The 16,062-nt window shown below is 37.5% G+C and overlaps 1 protein-coding gene across 1 annotated transcript in view; it reads left to right on the top strand.

The window, feature by feature from the left end:
- GNPTAB (N-acetylglucosamine-1-phosphate transferase, alpha and beta subunits) overlaps positions 1-16,062 on the top strand; it is a 43,317-nt gene extending 27,255 nt beyond the window's left edge. Inside the window, exons 12-21 of the mRNA XM_009332947.1 lie at positions 562-1,667; positions 2,664-2,863; positions 3,137-3,356; positions 4,404-4,517; positions 7,158-7,243; positions 8,188-8,286; positions 12,071-12,238; positions 13,607-13,697; positions 14,298-14,355; positions 14,862-16,062. Of these exons, the coding sequence (XP_009331222.1) occupies positions 562-1,667; positions 2,664-2,863; positions 3,137-3,356; positions 4,404-4,517; positions 7,158-7,243; positions 8,188-8,286; positions 12,071-12,238; positions 13,607-13,697; positions 14,298-14,345 (2,132 nt within the window). The 3' untranslated portion in view covers positions 14,346-14,355; positions 14,862-16,062. The remainder of the gene's footprint in view (positions 1-561; positions 1,668-2,663; positions 2,864-3,136; positions 3,357-4,403; positions 4,518-7,157; positions 7,244-8,187; positions 8,287-12,070; positions 12,239-13,606; positions 13,698-14,297; positions 14,356-14,861) is intronic.

The raw sequence follows: 16,062 nt of genomic DNA, 5'->3' as shown, positions 1-16,062 counted from the left end.
AATAGAGGCTCCCCTGCATCTCAGCTCAAAGGCGTTACTGGCAATTCTGTCGCTGGCAGTGAGGTTTTGTTCATGTGAGAGCTGACAGATAATGTCTTCTGCTGTGGGAGGGAGAAGTTCGATTCAGCCTATCTGATTTTGGAAGTCTCAAATCAAGATGCAGTGTAGTAGTAAAATCCAACTGTTGTAACATTAATCTACTAAAATGTGGCAAAAATGTAGTATGGGCATGTTACTTATGGCTGATAACATAATTTTAAGTGACATGTGATAATGAGCCACTTAGGCTCTTCCGGTAGAGACTGAAAGAGTGATAAATTATACTGGCTTTTAGAATTACCACTGGAATTTCTGGCAGCTTTATATATCTGAGTATGTTCTAGTCATTCATTATTAAAGATAGGTGAGCAAGAAACTGGAAGCTACAGTAAATGTTCTTTCACAAAGCTGTTTCCCTGCTAATATAGTGAATCTAGCTGGGCATATTGCAACTAAAATGACTGAAAGATAAGTGTCACACTGCAAATTGACAGAAATTTTTGTTTCTTGTTTTTTTTCCAGATCACTTTGAAGAGATGTACAAGGTGACGCTTCAGCTTAATCAGACCTACTATGTTATTCCCAAAGGTGAATGTCTGCCCTACTTCAGCTTCAGTGAAATAGCCAAGAAAGGAATTGAGGGTTCATACAGTGATAATCCAATTATCCGACATGCTTCAGTTGCTAACAAATGGAAGACTATCCACCTCATAATGCACAGTGGCATGAATGCAACCGTGATCTATTTTAACCTTACATTTCTAAATAAAAATGATGAAGAGTTTAAAATGCAGGTAGCTGTTGAAGCTGATACTAGAGAGGAACCAAAAGTGAACACAACTTCCATGCAAAAATCCAACTCTGATTTTAAAACTGCAACTTCAATACCAGAAGCTGAAATGATATTTGAGGATATTCCTGAAGAAAAACGCTTTCCAAGAGTCAGGAGACGTCGAAATGGCACAAAAGAGAGTCTACACGAAGAGGTGGTGATACCATCAGTAAACGTGTCTCTCCTTCCTGAAGACGTTCAGATTGCACTGCAGAACCTGGACTTAAAGCTACTAAATGGTGACATAACTCAGAAAGGATTTAATCTCTCCAAGGCTGCTCTCCTGAAACCTTTCCATTTTTTAACTACAGTAAAGAGGAGTATAGGCCTGGAAAAGAAGGGCGTGCATAATCGTTCAGAAGATCAGAACCATACCAGCTGGCAGAAGCCTTATAAAGATGTAGAAGACGGCAAAATAAAAACAATAAAAGCAAATGAAGACGTTCCTTCAAGGCTTGCAGGAACAAGGGGGACTGTTGTGACAATGAACACAAATAAACCGATTTCTAAAGCAAAGCCTAAATCCACACTTCCAGCCCAGAGTGTGGGAAATAAAAATGAAACTCGAGAAAAAGTACTGAATGCACTCATATTAAGAGAAACCCAGAAATCAAAACATACTGGAAATTTAGATACTGGAGGAGATGCACAGGGAATAGAAGGAGGAAAAGGGCATATGCAGGTGGATGTAAATGTAAGGAAGGGGCCAGTGGGAAGAAAATTACAGTTTTATGCTGGAAGTTACCAAGGCTTTTTGCCATGGGAGAAAAAGAAGTATTTCCAGGACCTTCTTGATGTGAGTATCTTAACGTCATTGCTTATTAGAATAGTTGCATCTTTCTGCATTTAGTGGAATACTGTTAATTTGATCTATAAATTTGGAATGTGTCTTGCCTTTGAGGCAAATACTGAGATTTTTTGAAAGCTCCTTTTGACTTTTCACATAAAATATAATTTGTTTATGATCTGGGCCTCTCTTAGCTAGGTGGCAAAAGCTGAATAGCTATTTCTGTTCCCCTTCTACTGCTTTTTTTAGTCAGATTCACTTTTTATTCATGTTGGCACAGTGCTATTTTTCAGACATGGCACTACAACAGAAAGCTTAAATTTTGTTTTGATTGCATTTATGCAAATATGGACCCAGTTTATTTGAAAAAAAAAAAAGTAAAATGTATAATGGTAAGTACTTGGGTTCTAAAAGTTAAATTGAAAGTCTGCTAACAAAACTGAATATCCAGACCGTGTCAAGAAAATGTGTAGGAAGCTGCCTCTGCTTCCAGCCAAAGCATTTTGGCAGTTTTGAAAGCCTCTAGGAGAGAAGACCGAGACCGCTTCAGTTGGTAGCAACTGCTTTGCACTACTCCAAATGGTAAAGGGGCTGTGTTTTTGAAAGAGTACCTCTTTCTGTTCATCCGAGATTGAATTTTGCATGAGGAATCTTTATATTCATAGGATTTCAGTTTATCAAATATGGATGGATAATCAGCAAAAAAAAGGCAATATTACAAATAAATCTAATAGCAAACAGGGACTTCAGTGTGTGTGTGTGTGAGGTGTCAGAGCACAAATATTAAGTTTTTTATAGACTGCTTTTCCTCAAAGCATGAAAATTTTCTTTTCATATTCCTCAGTTCTCTCTTTAAAAAGAAGAAAAATATTCAAAACTTTTCTTCCCATTTTTAAATATTGGAAAGGGTTGGCATCTGGCTGAAATGTCATTTTTCCTGTGTGTTTAACGTTTTTGGTCTTTTTCGATAATGTAACCTTGATTTATGCCTGTCCTGCTGTTCAGGAAGAAGAGTCATTACTCAAACAAATGTCATACTTTACTGATGGTAAACATTTTGGAAGGCAGCTGAAAGATACATTTGCTGATTCCCTTCGATATGTAAATAAGCTTTTAAACAGCAAATTTGGATTTACATCTCGGAAGGTCCCTGCTCATATGCCTCACATGATTGACCGCACTGTTATGCAAGAGCTACAGGATATGTAAGTATGTCTTTGTTTGGAGTAATGTAAAACTATAGGTAATTCTACCTTCCTATTGATGCTTTGCTATAGCTATTTCCAATGTGTTGATGACTACTCATTGAAATTATATTTTGAAAAGGGAAATAGAGAATATATTACAACATGATAGTTGTGCTAAAATAAGGAGACTTTTGAGGACCTTGTAAAATTCTAGATGAGAATTTGCTTTTAGGTAAGGAATGTTTTACTTTAAGAAACCGGAGTACTAAATTAGTTTACATTCTTATATAGGTTTCCTGAGGAGTTTGACAAGACATCATTTCACAAAGTGCGGCACTCAGAAGATATGCAGTTTGCTTTTTCATATTTCTACTATCTTATGAGTGCAGTCCAGCCACTGAACATTTCTCAGATCTTTGATGAGGTTGATACGGACCAGTCAGGCATTTTGTCTGACCGAGAGATTCGCACGTTGGCCACGAGAATCCATGAACTACCATTAAGTTTGCAGGTACTCTTTCCTTACCAGTAACTTTTAGAGTAACTTCAGTTTTAAAGTCCAAAACAGTTAAAATGAGTCAAATCTTTATTTATCCTTGCTTATAGCATCTGTAACACTTGGCAATTCTTAAATTTTACATGGAGAATATAACATTGTGTTTTACTTTATCATTGTTATATGGAGTCAACAAAGAAATTCAGTTCTAGCAGCATCAGAAAAACGGATCACTGGTTTCCAAGTTCAAGAAAGCAGTTAGTGTGAGTTTGTCAGAAAAGATGTTCACTGGTAAAAGCCACTGTGAAGAGTGGGATCCTGCTGTGCTTACTCTTGTTCTTGCACATAGTGTAAGACGGTCCTTGCCCTGAGGAACTTGTGGCCTAAAGAAAGAAGTGAGAAAAAACGTAGCAAAGAAGTCATACTAGTAAATACTATGACCATATACAGAGATTCACATTTCTGTTTATCAGGTTCCCAGAAAAACAGAGACATGGTCTTCATAGGACTTATGCTCTTAGAGACAGTTAGTAGAGAACGAAGTGTACTGTTTCTGCTTTACAGAGAGGAATCGGCACAAACCAATAAAATAATTTGTTCTTGAAGTAGCACATAAAATCACTGGCATAGCTGGAACACAGTCCGGCTTTAGTGTGTTCTTGACCTGTACCTTAGTCAGAAAAACTTCTTCCTGTCCTTTCAGTTCACTTTTCTGTTTGTTTGCTTGATTTGGGGTTTAATATGCCACTGCTGGTTTGGGAATTCTGTAAAATCAGTAAAGGTGTGGTTTTCATTTAAAAATGAAAATGACATTAAGTCATGCTTTATCTGGTCTCAGTTCAACTATGCACTGAGCGTTTGCTTTACTTAGGCGTATGGGGAGTCCTACTGACTTCAGCAGTTACTGAATTGGGGTCTGCTGAATATTAAGTCGTCTTTTTCCAACAGTAGCATGGAACTTTGTTATGTAGGTAACAATAAATATGTCTGTGAACCCTGGATTTTTAGAACTTTGTCAGTGAGAAAATAGGATTATCTTTTTTTTCTTTCTCTTTCTGTTAGGATTTGACGGGTCTAGAACAAATGCTAATAAATTGCTCTAAAGCTCTTCCTGCCAACATCACTCAGATCCATGTCATTCCACCAACTCAGGAAGCATATTATGATCCTAATCTGGTAAGAAACATTGGTCTTAAAAGATGCTTGGTTTCTTTCTTGAGAATGTATTTACTGTGCTTGAAAAGCTGGTGTGATTTCTAGAAGGAAATTATATACAAATGTTTCTCCTTGTGTGTACATGAAGTGTTCTAAAATGAAAATTTTACAAGCTACTTCCTAACTTATAAAGTCATTAATTTCCTTCAAAAACAGAGAAAAGCTGAGCTTTAGAATGTTACTATATATGGGATTTTAAGTCATCCTTGCTAGGAAAATTCACTTGTGAACCGAAAAGACAATAAGCCCAATACCTCTCTGACTGGAACTTTCTGGTAAGTCTTTATCTGAATTATAACCCATGTATTTAAAACCAAAACAAAACCCCCAAAAAACCAAACCATCAGATGGACATCTTTAGAGTAATTCTTCCTAATTTGAAGGCTTCAGACTAACTGCTTTTAACTTCCAAAGATGGGCTGACAGGAACCTCATGAAGTTCAGCAAGGAGAAGTGCAAAGTCTTGCACCTGGGGAGGAGCAACCCCACGCACCAGTATTATGCTGGGGGCTACCCAGCTGGAAAGCAGCTTGGCAGAAAAGGACCTAGGGGTCCTGGTGGACACCAAGTTGAACATGAGCCAACAGTGTGCCCTTGCTGCAAAGAGGGCTAATGGTATCCTGGGCTGCATTAGACAAAGCATTGCCAGCAGGTCAAGGGAGGTGACCCTTCCCTTCTACTCAGCACTGGTGAGGCCACACCTGGAGTCCCATGTTCGGTTCCAGGCTCCTCAGTACAAAGGACACATGGACATACTGGAGGGACTCCAGTGAAGGGCCATGAAGGTGATTAAGGGACTGGAGCATTTCTCTTATGAAAAAAGGTTGAGAGAACTGGGACTGTTTAGCCTAAAGAAGAGTAGTCTCAAGGCAGGATCTCACTGATGAATATGAATATCTGAAGGGAGGGTACAAAGAAGATGGAGCCAGGCTCTTCTCAGTATTGCCCAGTGGCAGGAGAAGAGGTAATGGCCACAAACGGAAAACACATAAGGGTCTCTCTGAACATCAGAAACACTTTTTTACTGTGAGGGTGACCAAGCGCTGGTGCAGGTTGCCCACTTGTGGGCAGTCTCCATCCTTGGAGACAGTCAAAAGCCATCTGGACATAGTCCTGGGCAACTGGCAGTAGGTGGCCCTGCTTGAGGAGGGAGGCTGGACAAGATGAGCTCTCGAGGTCCCTTCCAACCTAAACCATTCTGTGATTCTGTGAAAACTGAGGTCTTAGGACTAGATGTTCCTTAAGGATTTAAGTCCTTAATTGCTATTTTAGTGGTTAAAGTCTCATTAAAATCTGCTGGAATTTATGAATCTAGATCTTCAGATCTAATACCTAAATTTCTTTTACAATGAGAATTTAATTCCTGCATCAACCTATGCATTTGAAAAAAAGCGTGCATGTACTTTACTAAATTGATGACCTCGTGTTTTATAGCTTCAAACCAATACTGTATCAGAGCAAAAATAATTTCGATGAGTACAGATCATGAACTGTTGGGTAGTAGAAGAGCATTATTGATCCCCAACACATGCAAACCATAGTACAGAGATCTACAATGTGTGTGTAGACAAATATATATGGACACCAACTATTTTTTTCTTTTTTTTTTTCTTTTTCTTTCTCCCCTCTGGACACCTATCCTGCCTTGTATTCTTATCAGGTTATGTTACAAGGTTTTAAAAATATTTTCCCCTAAGTCTGAATTCCAGGAAAGTCCTAAATGAAGCCATTCTGTCAGCCTGATTTGAAGAAATAGAAGTGTGGATTTGAGAATCCTGCACAGTCTGAGGACATTACATCCAGTATAGCCTTACTTCATTTTGCCTCATTATGACTCTCAATTCAGTTTGCAAAATTCTGTGAAGTAAAAACTTTGAAGAGCAGTAATAAAGGATGGCTGCCATGAGTATGTTTTAAGATGGGGTTGGAAATAAGTCTCAGTGGTTGCGAACAACGTTAAATTACTTTAATCTTTTTGGAGAATTAGTGAAATATTACTAATCTAAGCAGTAATGCCTAATGTACTAATGTTATCAGTCAGTTCAAATAGTGACAAAATAGTGTTTGTGTTTAGCACAGAGGCATAATTTATTTTTACTTCTGTTGTCTGTAACAGCTAAATTTCTTGGAATGAGTCTACTGCCATAGAAATATCCCTTGAGAACAGGGATTTTATTTCCCAGAATTGTTTCAACATAGCCTGTGTTAGAAATAAGGCCTAATGTGTATCAGCAGAGTTTGCCTGGCCAATGTTACTGGTGGCCTCTACCAGAGGAATGTCAAAGACAGCTGTCAAATGAGCTACAATTTCTGAATATTTTATTGAGGACGAAATCTAGAAATTGCAATGTTTTTGCCAAACATGATTGTATTTTTCATATATTCGTATGCATAGGAAACCGTGATGTTATGCACCAGTATCTTTATTTTGTTTTTGTTTTTCCCCTCAACAGTTGATCAAGAAACTATTGCTTTTCATTCCAGGAGAGTAAAGCATACACAGGCCTTTCTAGCTGTAATAGAAGTTTTCTACAAAGTCCATCTTTATTACAGACTCTGTAATTTTCAGTAACCTGTTATCTAAACAATGTTTTCTTCCAGCCTCCAGTAACAAAAAACCTAGTGACTAATTGCAAACCTGTGACTGACAGAATTCGTAAGGCATACAAGGACAAAAACAAATACAGGTATGTTGTTACAGTCCTGTGAAAAGCCATGCTAGGTTTTGTAAAGCAATAAGAGGTATAAATACATACATGACCAAAGATTGGATGTGTATGTTAACAAATCTTAGCTCAATTTATTTTAACAGTGGAACTGAAGAAACATACTGATATCTGCTTATGTGTGTTTCACTGTGCAGAATGATTTGATTTTTTTCATATTTTCTTATTTAGTAGACTAAATATTTCCATGCTACTTGTGTCTTCTTAATTATTATTGATTTTGTGAGCTTAATAAATGGAGTATGATCTCAGGTGAGACTTCAAGGAGCAGGCAGGGTATTTTCTTATATCAAGATAAGAAAGGTAAAAAATACCAGTGTGGTGCCTCTAGTAAGACTGCTGAAAGAGCATTCGACCCCCTTTTAAACTCAAGATATCCTTCAGAAATTATATACTTATGTATTTCATATACTTGTTTTGTCTGCAAGTTATTAGGTGGATGAGGAAGGTTTCATTTGTATTTAAGGATGTAGTTTTATATACTCTTCTGTAATTTTAAGATTTTTCTGGGATTGGTGATTGAATAATAACAACATGTTTTCTCATGTCCGAAGCGTAATTATAAATTACAATTGGAAATTTTGTGTGTTTAAAAAAAGCATAGGAAGTGTTACGTCTACTTTCAGATCAATTGTTACTCTTATGCCAAAACTTGTAGTTTACATAATTTGTATCAGAATTCAGTTCTTCGGTTTATGGGTGGCTACTAATAAATCTACAGGAAGGTGGTTCTGCACAAGAACATTAGCTGAAAAATGTAAATATACTGATAGAAATCAAATTATAAATTGTAATGAAGGTTGGACAGTCAGATTAGAAATAAGTTAAATATTAATTTAATATTTTATTTAATATTGAATCTGACTTTAGGTTGTTAATGTATAAACATTTTTTGTAATAATAAGGTTTGAAATCATGGGAGAAGAGGAAATTGCCTTCAAAATGATTCGCACAAATGTTTCTCATGTAGTTGGTCAGCTGGATGACATACGAAAAAATCCCAGGTATCCTGTTTCTTGATTTGTATGAAGTTTTGAGGTGGTTTTAATTTTCTGCTTCAACTGTTTAAACTATTTGTGCATTGAAAAAAAAGTAATTTATTGCAATGTATTTCTACACTGTGTGTTACAGGGCAAGACCAATTTTAAACAAAAGTACTTCTAATTTTTTCTATTTAACTGAAGCTAAGTGACTGCTCTCTCTGTTATGCTAGGGGTTATCTCATTAATTTCTGTTACACTTTTATAGATCCAAAAGCTTTGAAAACTTACAGATAAACTTCAGCTATTTTTGAGGCTTTCATTTTTGCCATTCTTGAGGGCATACAGTTTATATCGCAGGTAGCTTTATTTTAAAGGAAGAGCATTTTGATATGCTTTACGTAATAATTTTAAAATAAAACTTAGGTGTGGATTATTTTGTTACAAAATGAGTTTTGCATATCCATTATGCTTTCATGCTCTGTTACAACATGGCAAGAGGTATTAATTTAAAAAAAAAATAAAATTTGGTGAGAAACCATCCAAAGCCGGAAGGTAGTCCTCTGTTTCTCCACTCCGCAGTGGTGAAAGGTTTAGATAACCAAATCTGAGAGTAGGCTCTGTAGTGTTGCATTAGGCTCCTGAAATGACTGTGAGATAAACGGGGAAAATAAATGTCCCGGGATACATTTCACAGCAACCACCTTGCAGAGCAAAGGGTGCTGTATTTGAGACTCAAGTCTGAATGTGCTTTGCAGAAGCATTTAACTGTAGTCCTGAGCCCATTGCATAAGACGGGTTCAACAAGACATGGTGAGATAATTTAATAGCCGGCTGTCTTAAAAGTGAGACAGTGCCTCCACCCATCTCCTCTCCTTCCTTCCTCTTGGTTGCACGCTTTTATCTTGCATCTTGCTTCTGTTTTAAGAAAACTAGAGAGTTCTCTGCCAGTTTAATGAGTTTGGCCTCAAGGAGGGGTCTGACAAGTGTCAAAAAACAGAGCAAAGAGGAAAGTAGGACCAGGTACCTTGGGCCAGGGAAAGTGAGACCTCGTCTTGCAGGTTACAGCAAGCTACTGGATAATCTCAGCTGCCTGTAAAGCTACACCATTCTTTGCATTTCTAGATAAAGAGCAGGTTTTCACTTGCCTCTTATACTGTACTACTTGCTAGGTCATTCATTCAGAAAGGGGAATGCTAGTCTTGAGACATTTTGCAGCTGAAGGTGGTTTGTATCTATTGCTCTTCCTTACAGGAGTGACTTCTGGCCACAACTCTTGCATTCCAGTTCCCACAATGACCTGGTTCAAAAGAAAAGTGGGCAGTGTCCTACCTCACCCTGCCACTTCGCCTTCCTCCTCCATTTCTTTGTATCTGCTGGCTAGGACTTTTTCTCAAAATGTAGTTGTGATTGCAAGCCTTCTGTTAGGCCCAAGGAGGGCACGTAATGTGAGTTTCTCACCTTCAGTGTGAGAAACTCACGTAATGTGAGTTTCTCACCTTCATGAACTTGAAGTTCATGCTTGCAATCACTTGGCTTCTTACTTTGAAGGAGGGTTGCTGATGTCAGACTTGATCCTGATGCTGTGTTGGTTGTGCTATGAGTATGTCTAATGGATTGAGGCCTTCTAGCAACTTAAAATGGAGCTGCCTATTCTGTGGAGTGATTGCATCCTTAGATGAGGATGTGTTTGCGTAAGGGTGTCTAGTCTGTTGTCGCAGGAACCTCAGCAGGCAAGATGAGGCAGGCAAGCTGATCTGTCTTGAATCTTCCCTAACTTTCATATGATGCACTGGCATGCTATTATGGACTCAGCCTGAGACTCCATATATGCATACGCTTTTGGTTTGTTGGTGTCCCCCCCCCCCCCCCGAAGGAACAATAGTGTATTGTAGTCCCAGATTGTTGGCTGGTTCGTGAAGCGAGGTTGAGTTAATTGCTTGGACTGTATTCCTGCAAAGTATAGTGCAGTACTGTAGTCATATCTTGTTAGCAAAGGAGAGCTGGCATGGCTATGTAGGCATGCCAGTTCCTTCTCTTTGCCATGCTTTCCTTGCATATAAAACAACAGAATAGTTATACACAGTCTGTAAAAACAGGTATTTAGTGCCTCTCTTGGGACGAACTAAAAGTATTTTTCACTTACTGATCTGCCTAAAATGTTTGTTTTGCATCCTTAAGGAAAAGTGAGCCTTAATCATCTAGGCATTAATTCTGAAATATCCAAAGGGATGTCAGATTTGGTTTCTTTTGGATGGATTAAAACAGGCTTTCCATTTGAAACAGGTTAATATCCTCATCTCTCCCACTTACTGTGCTTTGGTTTGCTCTGTGTAGCAGCCTCTCAGTCCGTAAACGGCATCACTTTCAGATGAAGCTAAACAGGGATATAGACTCCAGGAGTGCAGCTACTGCATTCCCAGGGCTAACGAGCTGCCAGTCCAAGGGACAAGGTCAGGGATAGTCCGGAGTGAACTCCCAAAATGCTTATAGTGTAGACGTATGATTGCCATAACCAGCTGCTTTGCATAGTATTACTTCACAGCGTAGACATAGCCTGTTCATCTTTGAAGAGGAGAGGTGTATTTTGTTTCTCAGATGTAGCAATTTGAATGACTGTTTGTCCCCTGCATGTAATTGTCTAGAGCAAGGTTACCAATTCTGCCAGATTCAGTACAGACTGAGGAAAAGTGGTAATGCCCTGTGCAGGCCGATTCATGTGCTCTAGCGTTCTGCTTATTTCCAGCTTCATGTAGGAAGTCTGAACTTTGCTCTTTGAAAGAGCACACCATACTATGGAGAATACAGCTGACCAGAACTACTTATTTACAAAGGTTAGCAATTACAAGGCATATGTCACCAGATATGATTTCTCCCTCTGGGGAAAAGGTAAGGGTCTTGTATCTCACAATATAAATAAAGCACATAACCTTGCCCATATGTGGGAAAGGGAATTTTTGTTGTCAAGCACCAGGTCAGAGTGGCCAAGGGTACATAGCAGTCTAGCACACTAGCTGCTGCTTTAGTTTTAATAATTTGCAGTAACTTAGATAGTTCTGTGTTTCTTATATGAGAAGTGACTCTCTCCAGGAGGCATTATGGGGAGCATGCTTATTTGGCGTCAGTGATTTCCATGTGAATTCTATCCAGGTTGTTGTTGTTTGTATTTTGGTTGATTATACAAGTTCATCTTTGGGTCTCTGATTCAAGTCACATCCTGCCCAGTTTATATAGTGTTCTCAGTAACTCAAAGCCTGGGGACCAAGCTTTGCCTTCTCTTGTACAATCTTCTATAGTTTTTATGTTGGCTTTCTCTGAAGAGTGCAACATACACAGTAAAATATTAATAATCTCGTATATTTACCTCCTGCAGTGGAGCTCATTTTGTTATTTAAGATACTTTACTTATGACAATTTATTTAAAACTGTAAAAACCCTTAGCCAAATCATAATGCTGGCCTTTCTAACCTGCTGTCTATATCCAGTGGTGGGCTCCAGGATGATGCATACTAGTGCCCATTAGATGGCAGCATTATATAAGTAGAAGACAGAGAAATGTGGCTTGTCATTTGATTCCTCAGAGGTTTTGACTGGCTGTCAGCCTTGGTGCTCTTAGAATTAAAATAAAATTAATTTAAAATAATGCAACAGTAAGGAAACTGATTACCAGTATCAAATGTATCAATTTGGTTTTAAAAGGATACTGTATCAATTTTGTTTAAAAGGATTGTGTTTGTGTTCTTGATTTGCCAATACCTTTGCCGTATTATTAAAGGAAATATTCTAACAAAGACTTCCTGTTTTCTAGAAAATTTGTTTGCCTAAATGACAATATTGATCATAATCATAAGGATGCTCAGACAGTTAAAGCGGTGCTTAGGGATTTTTATGAATCAATGTTTCCCATACCTTCCCAATTTGAACTGCCAAGAGAATATCGGAATCGTTTCCTTCACATGCATGAACTCCAAGAATGGTATGTTACACAGGTTCTCTTCAAGTTATTGTAGTGCAATAGCATATAATTACAGGCCATATTGGTACAAACCATTTTTCCCCCCAGTATTGTCATGAAGGAGTTAACAGCGAAGATAATGTGAAAAGATTTGAATGGACTAAAATTTGAGGTTTGCAGGGTTTGGGTTTTTCTGTTGCTCCTAAAGTCATTAACATTTCATTGATTGGCCCTAAGCTACTTCAAAGACAAAGGTTTAAAAGAAAAAAAAAATCAGGACTTCTGACTTTCTTTAAGTGTAAAAAAACCCCCATTGTTTGGAATGCCTGTTGCAGAGGGACAATAGAAACTGTTAACTTTCTCAGTAACTGATTTAATTATTGCTGTCTGACAGATTAAAAACAATCAGCTGGATAATCAATCATCAGAAAAGATACGTGTGTCTCATTTTTACATAATGTGTGAAATTTTCATGTGTATTTACCTCTTGCCATTTTATAAATAATATTTTAACTTCAGATATTGGAGAAGTTGATTTGAGAATACGAGCAAAACTTTGGCAAGTGTCGTGATAAAAATGAGACAAGAAGAGTGGTATAGTAATGTTGTTGCTGATCAGGAAATTATGAGAGCGTGCTGTTATAAGGAAAGAGAAAATATTAGAGGAACTGTAGAAAGGTTCAGAAGGATTGTAGGTGAGAACAGGCGTGGATTGTAGTGCTACAAGCCCTGCTGTGTAGCAGTGGCAGAGAGAGTGGGGGGCAAACCCATTTCAGCAGTTAGCTGTAGAAATTTGGGCTGGAGGAGTAGACATACTGTTGGCTTTCCTTTTGAGGATATCCACCAAGGCTTTGTTAGCTTCACAAGAACACTTTCATTTTGACTTGTTTGTAGCCAAAGCAGATTTCTACCAGGGTGGGTTAAAGCATGCCAAAGTGCTGGCGGAAATCCACGTTTATCAAAATGTTTTACAGAATCATAGGGCAGCCCAGGTTGGAAGGGACCTCGAAAAATCATCTAGTCCAACACTTTGTGGGAAAGGGAGCCTAGATGAGATTATCTAGCACCCTGTCCAGTTGCTTCTTGAAAACCTCCAGTGGTGGGGACTCCACCACATTCCTGGGGTGGTTGTTCAGTGAATGATTGTTCTCACTTTAAAAAAAATTTCTTATATCAAGACGAAACCTCTCCCAGTCCAACTTGTACCTCTTGCCCCTTGTCCTCTCCGTGTGGGTCTTTGTGAAGAGAGAGCCTCCATCCTCTTTCTAGCCACCCTTTAAGTACTGGAAAAAACTTTCTTTGCCTGTTTCATGGAAACTCTTTAAAGTTTATGTATTTGCATTTATAATATATGAAGCTGTTTTTCTGTTTCATTCTTTCTTTGTGCAGGAGGGCATATAGAGACAAGCTCAAATTCTGGACCCATTGTGTTCTAGTAACACTTATTGTATTTACAGTCATCTCATTTTTTGCTGAACAGGTAAAATTAATATCTTCTTATCAATTCTATAATGTCTAATAGATTGCTGTATCTTCAGGATAACATAAAATGGATTTCTTAAATAGGTTTTGACGAGTAGCTAGGATTTTTCCTTCATAAAGCAGATAAAGATGATACATGACTGGTGATTAGGTTCCTTCAATTTTTAAGTCATGTTGAGATTCCTTGAAAAGAGAGTCTTATGGGGGGAAGGAGAGTGGTGTTCCCTTTTCAGGCGCTTTGTGACTGTCAAGTCCATAAGTGTGCTAAATTTGGATGTTCAAAATCAGTAATTGTTTTTGAAAGTCTTGGTCTATTAACACACATATTGGTAAAAGTGCGAAGTAAGTTAACAGGAAGAAAATTTAAGTAATGGCAATACTCTAGTCCTGAAGAGGATCTCAAGGTATTTAGGGGCCTTATCTAAATCTCTTCCCTAAGTAATTGCAAAGACTTCTATTAAATTCAAAAGGTTTTGAATTCGACTTGAAGGAAAAAGCCTCCACTTCTGCAAGCATAAAACGACTTTCTTGAACGTGATTAATCCTGCTAAACTTAGAGGGAGTCAATGGAACAAATCATATGGGTAATTCTTTGCAGGTTGGGGCCTTAAGTAACCCTTTCCGTGGTCTGATGAAGAGGGTGTAATTCTTGAAAGGTTGGCTTTTGATTATTATTTTTTTTTCCCACCTCTAACTTTTGCATGAGTCTTTCCCTTGATTTTCAGCCTTTTGTATATATTAGAAAACTCGCCCTCCATTAGTAACTTGGTTTTGGAAGGGGGTACTCAACTCAGTGGTACAGCTAGGTATGTAAATACTGTTTTAAGATGCCAGCTTTGTGTTGATCTTTTAGAAACTGAAGGTGGCCTGATGTTATATTAATTTAAACACACAAATGAACTTTAAAATAATCAGAATGTAGGCATACTGTGTTTTTCACTTTCTGCTTGTATTCTGGTTATTGAGAAGTCCAGTGGAAATGTGCACGCCTAATAGATGAATTTGAGTAAATAATTTTCTTCCTGTGCAGTGAAAAAAAATACAGGATTGACTTAATTACCATGGATGGTACAGATTTTATAGTTTCTAGGATGAAAGCCTGACCAGCTGTGCACCTCTAGCCCAGCAGAGAACTAAATATTATATTTTTTTCCCTCCTCAGCTAATTGCACTTAAACGAAAGATTTTTCCAAGAAGAAGGATCCAAAAGGAAGTTGGTCATGAACGAATCAAAGTGTAGAAGAGCTTTATTTTGGAGATCAGTCTACCTCAAGATGTGATAAGCATTTAAAATCTCTCACTCATAAGTGTCTTTTATGGTTTGAATTTTAACTATGTTGATATGAAGTAAAAAAATCACGCATCTACAGTCAGAATCTCTGCAGTACTCTTCATAATATACAAGCTGCTGGAGCTGTGACGATGCAAAACAACAAAAAAAAATATTGCAGGAAACCTGTACATAGGCAGTTTTCAACAGATCTTACTTTACAACTGTTAGTTCATGGCCATGTTATCCTTTTTTATAAAAAGGGCTATCTAAAGAAATGTAGCTGCATTTATTGCAGTGGATGTTGCCAACTAGATAAAATGTTGGAAGGCAAAGTTGTTCGGGATCAGCTTAACAGGTCCTTGATCTTGCGTTCCAAAACATTTTGCAAATTTCTGTCATTGCTGCTTTTTTTAGCCCTACGGGAAAATTGAGAATTATGTAACTTGTCATTTAGATTTGGTATACATTTATTGATGTTGACATTCTTTAAAGCACAGTGACAATTCATTCCCCTATTTGTAATATTTAATTGGGATTTGGAAGAAATGTATGCTAATAGAAAAATACACAGTAAAAGAACAACTAATGGTCATTTGAAAGATACTTTATATCTGGTGTATTATATTCCAAAGAATACAATGGTGTTATTTCTTGACTTGATTACAAAGAGAGGGTTGTAATCAAATGAAAATGATCAAGGTATAGTATTTCACAAGCATTGTAAGTATAAAAGCAAAAGTGCCTCTCTATATGAATGGGTAACAAACTGTTTTAATGTAACAATGTATGGGAGCAGTATTTCACTTCAGAAAACAATATTTGTACTGACATATGAAGCTTTGGTGTTTTTAAATTTAATAGGGTTTGGCCCTGTATTTTGCTGAGGCACCAGAATAGTGCGGTTTTATGTGGGAAAGGATACTGAATCTTTTTGAGCAGAAATTTTTGGTGGTGTATCTTCAGTTAATTGTACTAGCAGTATTCAAAAAAGCATTAATTTTTGTAATCAGATGATGTATAAAATGTATGTGCATATGTATTGTAAAATACATGGTTTGCTTTGAAATTAACTAAAATGTGATAAAAGTTT

This window comes from Pygoscelis adeliae, unplaced genomic scaffold (genome assembly GCF_000699105.1).
Source record: "Pygoscelis adeliae isolate BGI_AS28 unplaced genomic scaffold, ASM69910v1 Scaffold38, whole genome shotgun sequence".
Taxonomy (NCBI): domain Eukaryota; kingdom Metazoa; phylum Chordata; class Aves; order Sphenisciformes; family Spheniscidae; genus Pygoscelis; species Pygoscelis adeliae.
Note: the sequence above shows the minus strand (reverse complement) of the source record. Positions and strands in the feature narration are given on the sequence as shown.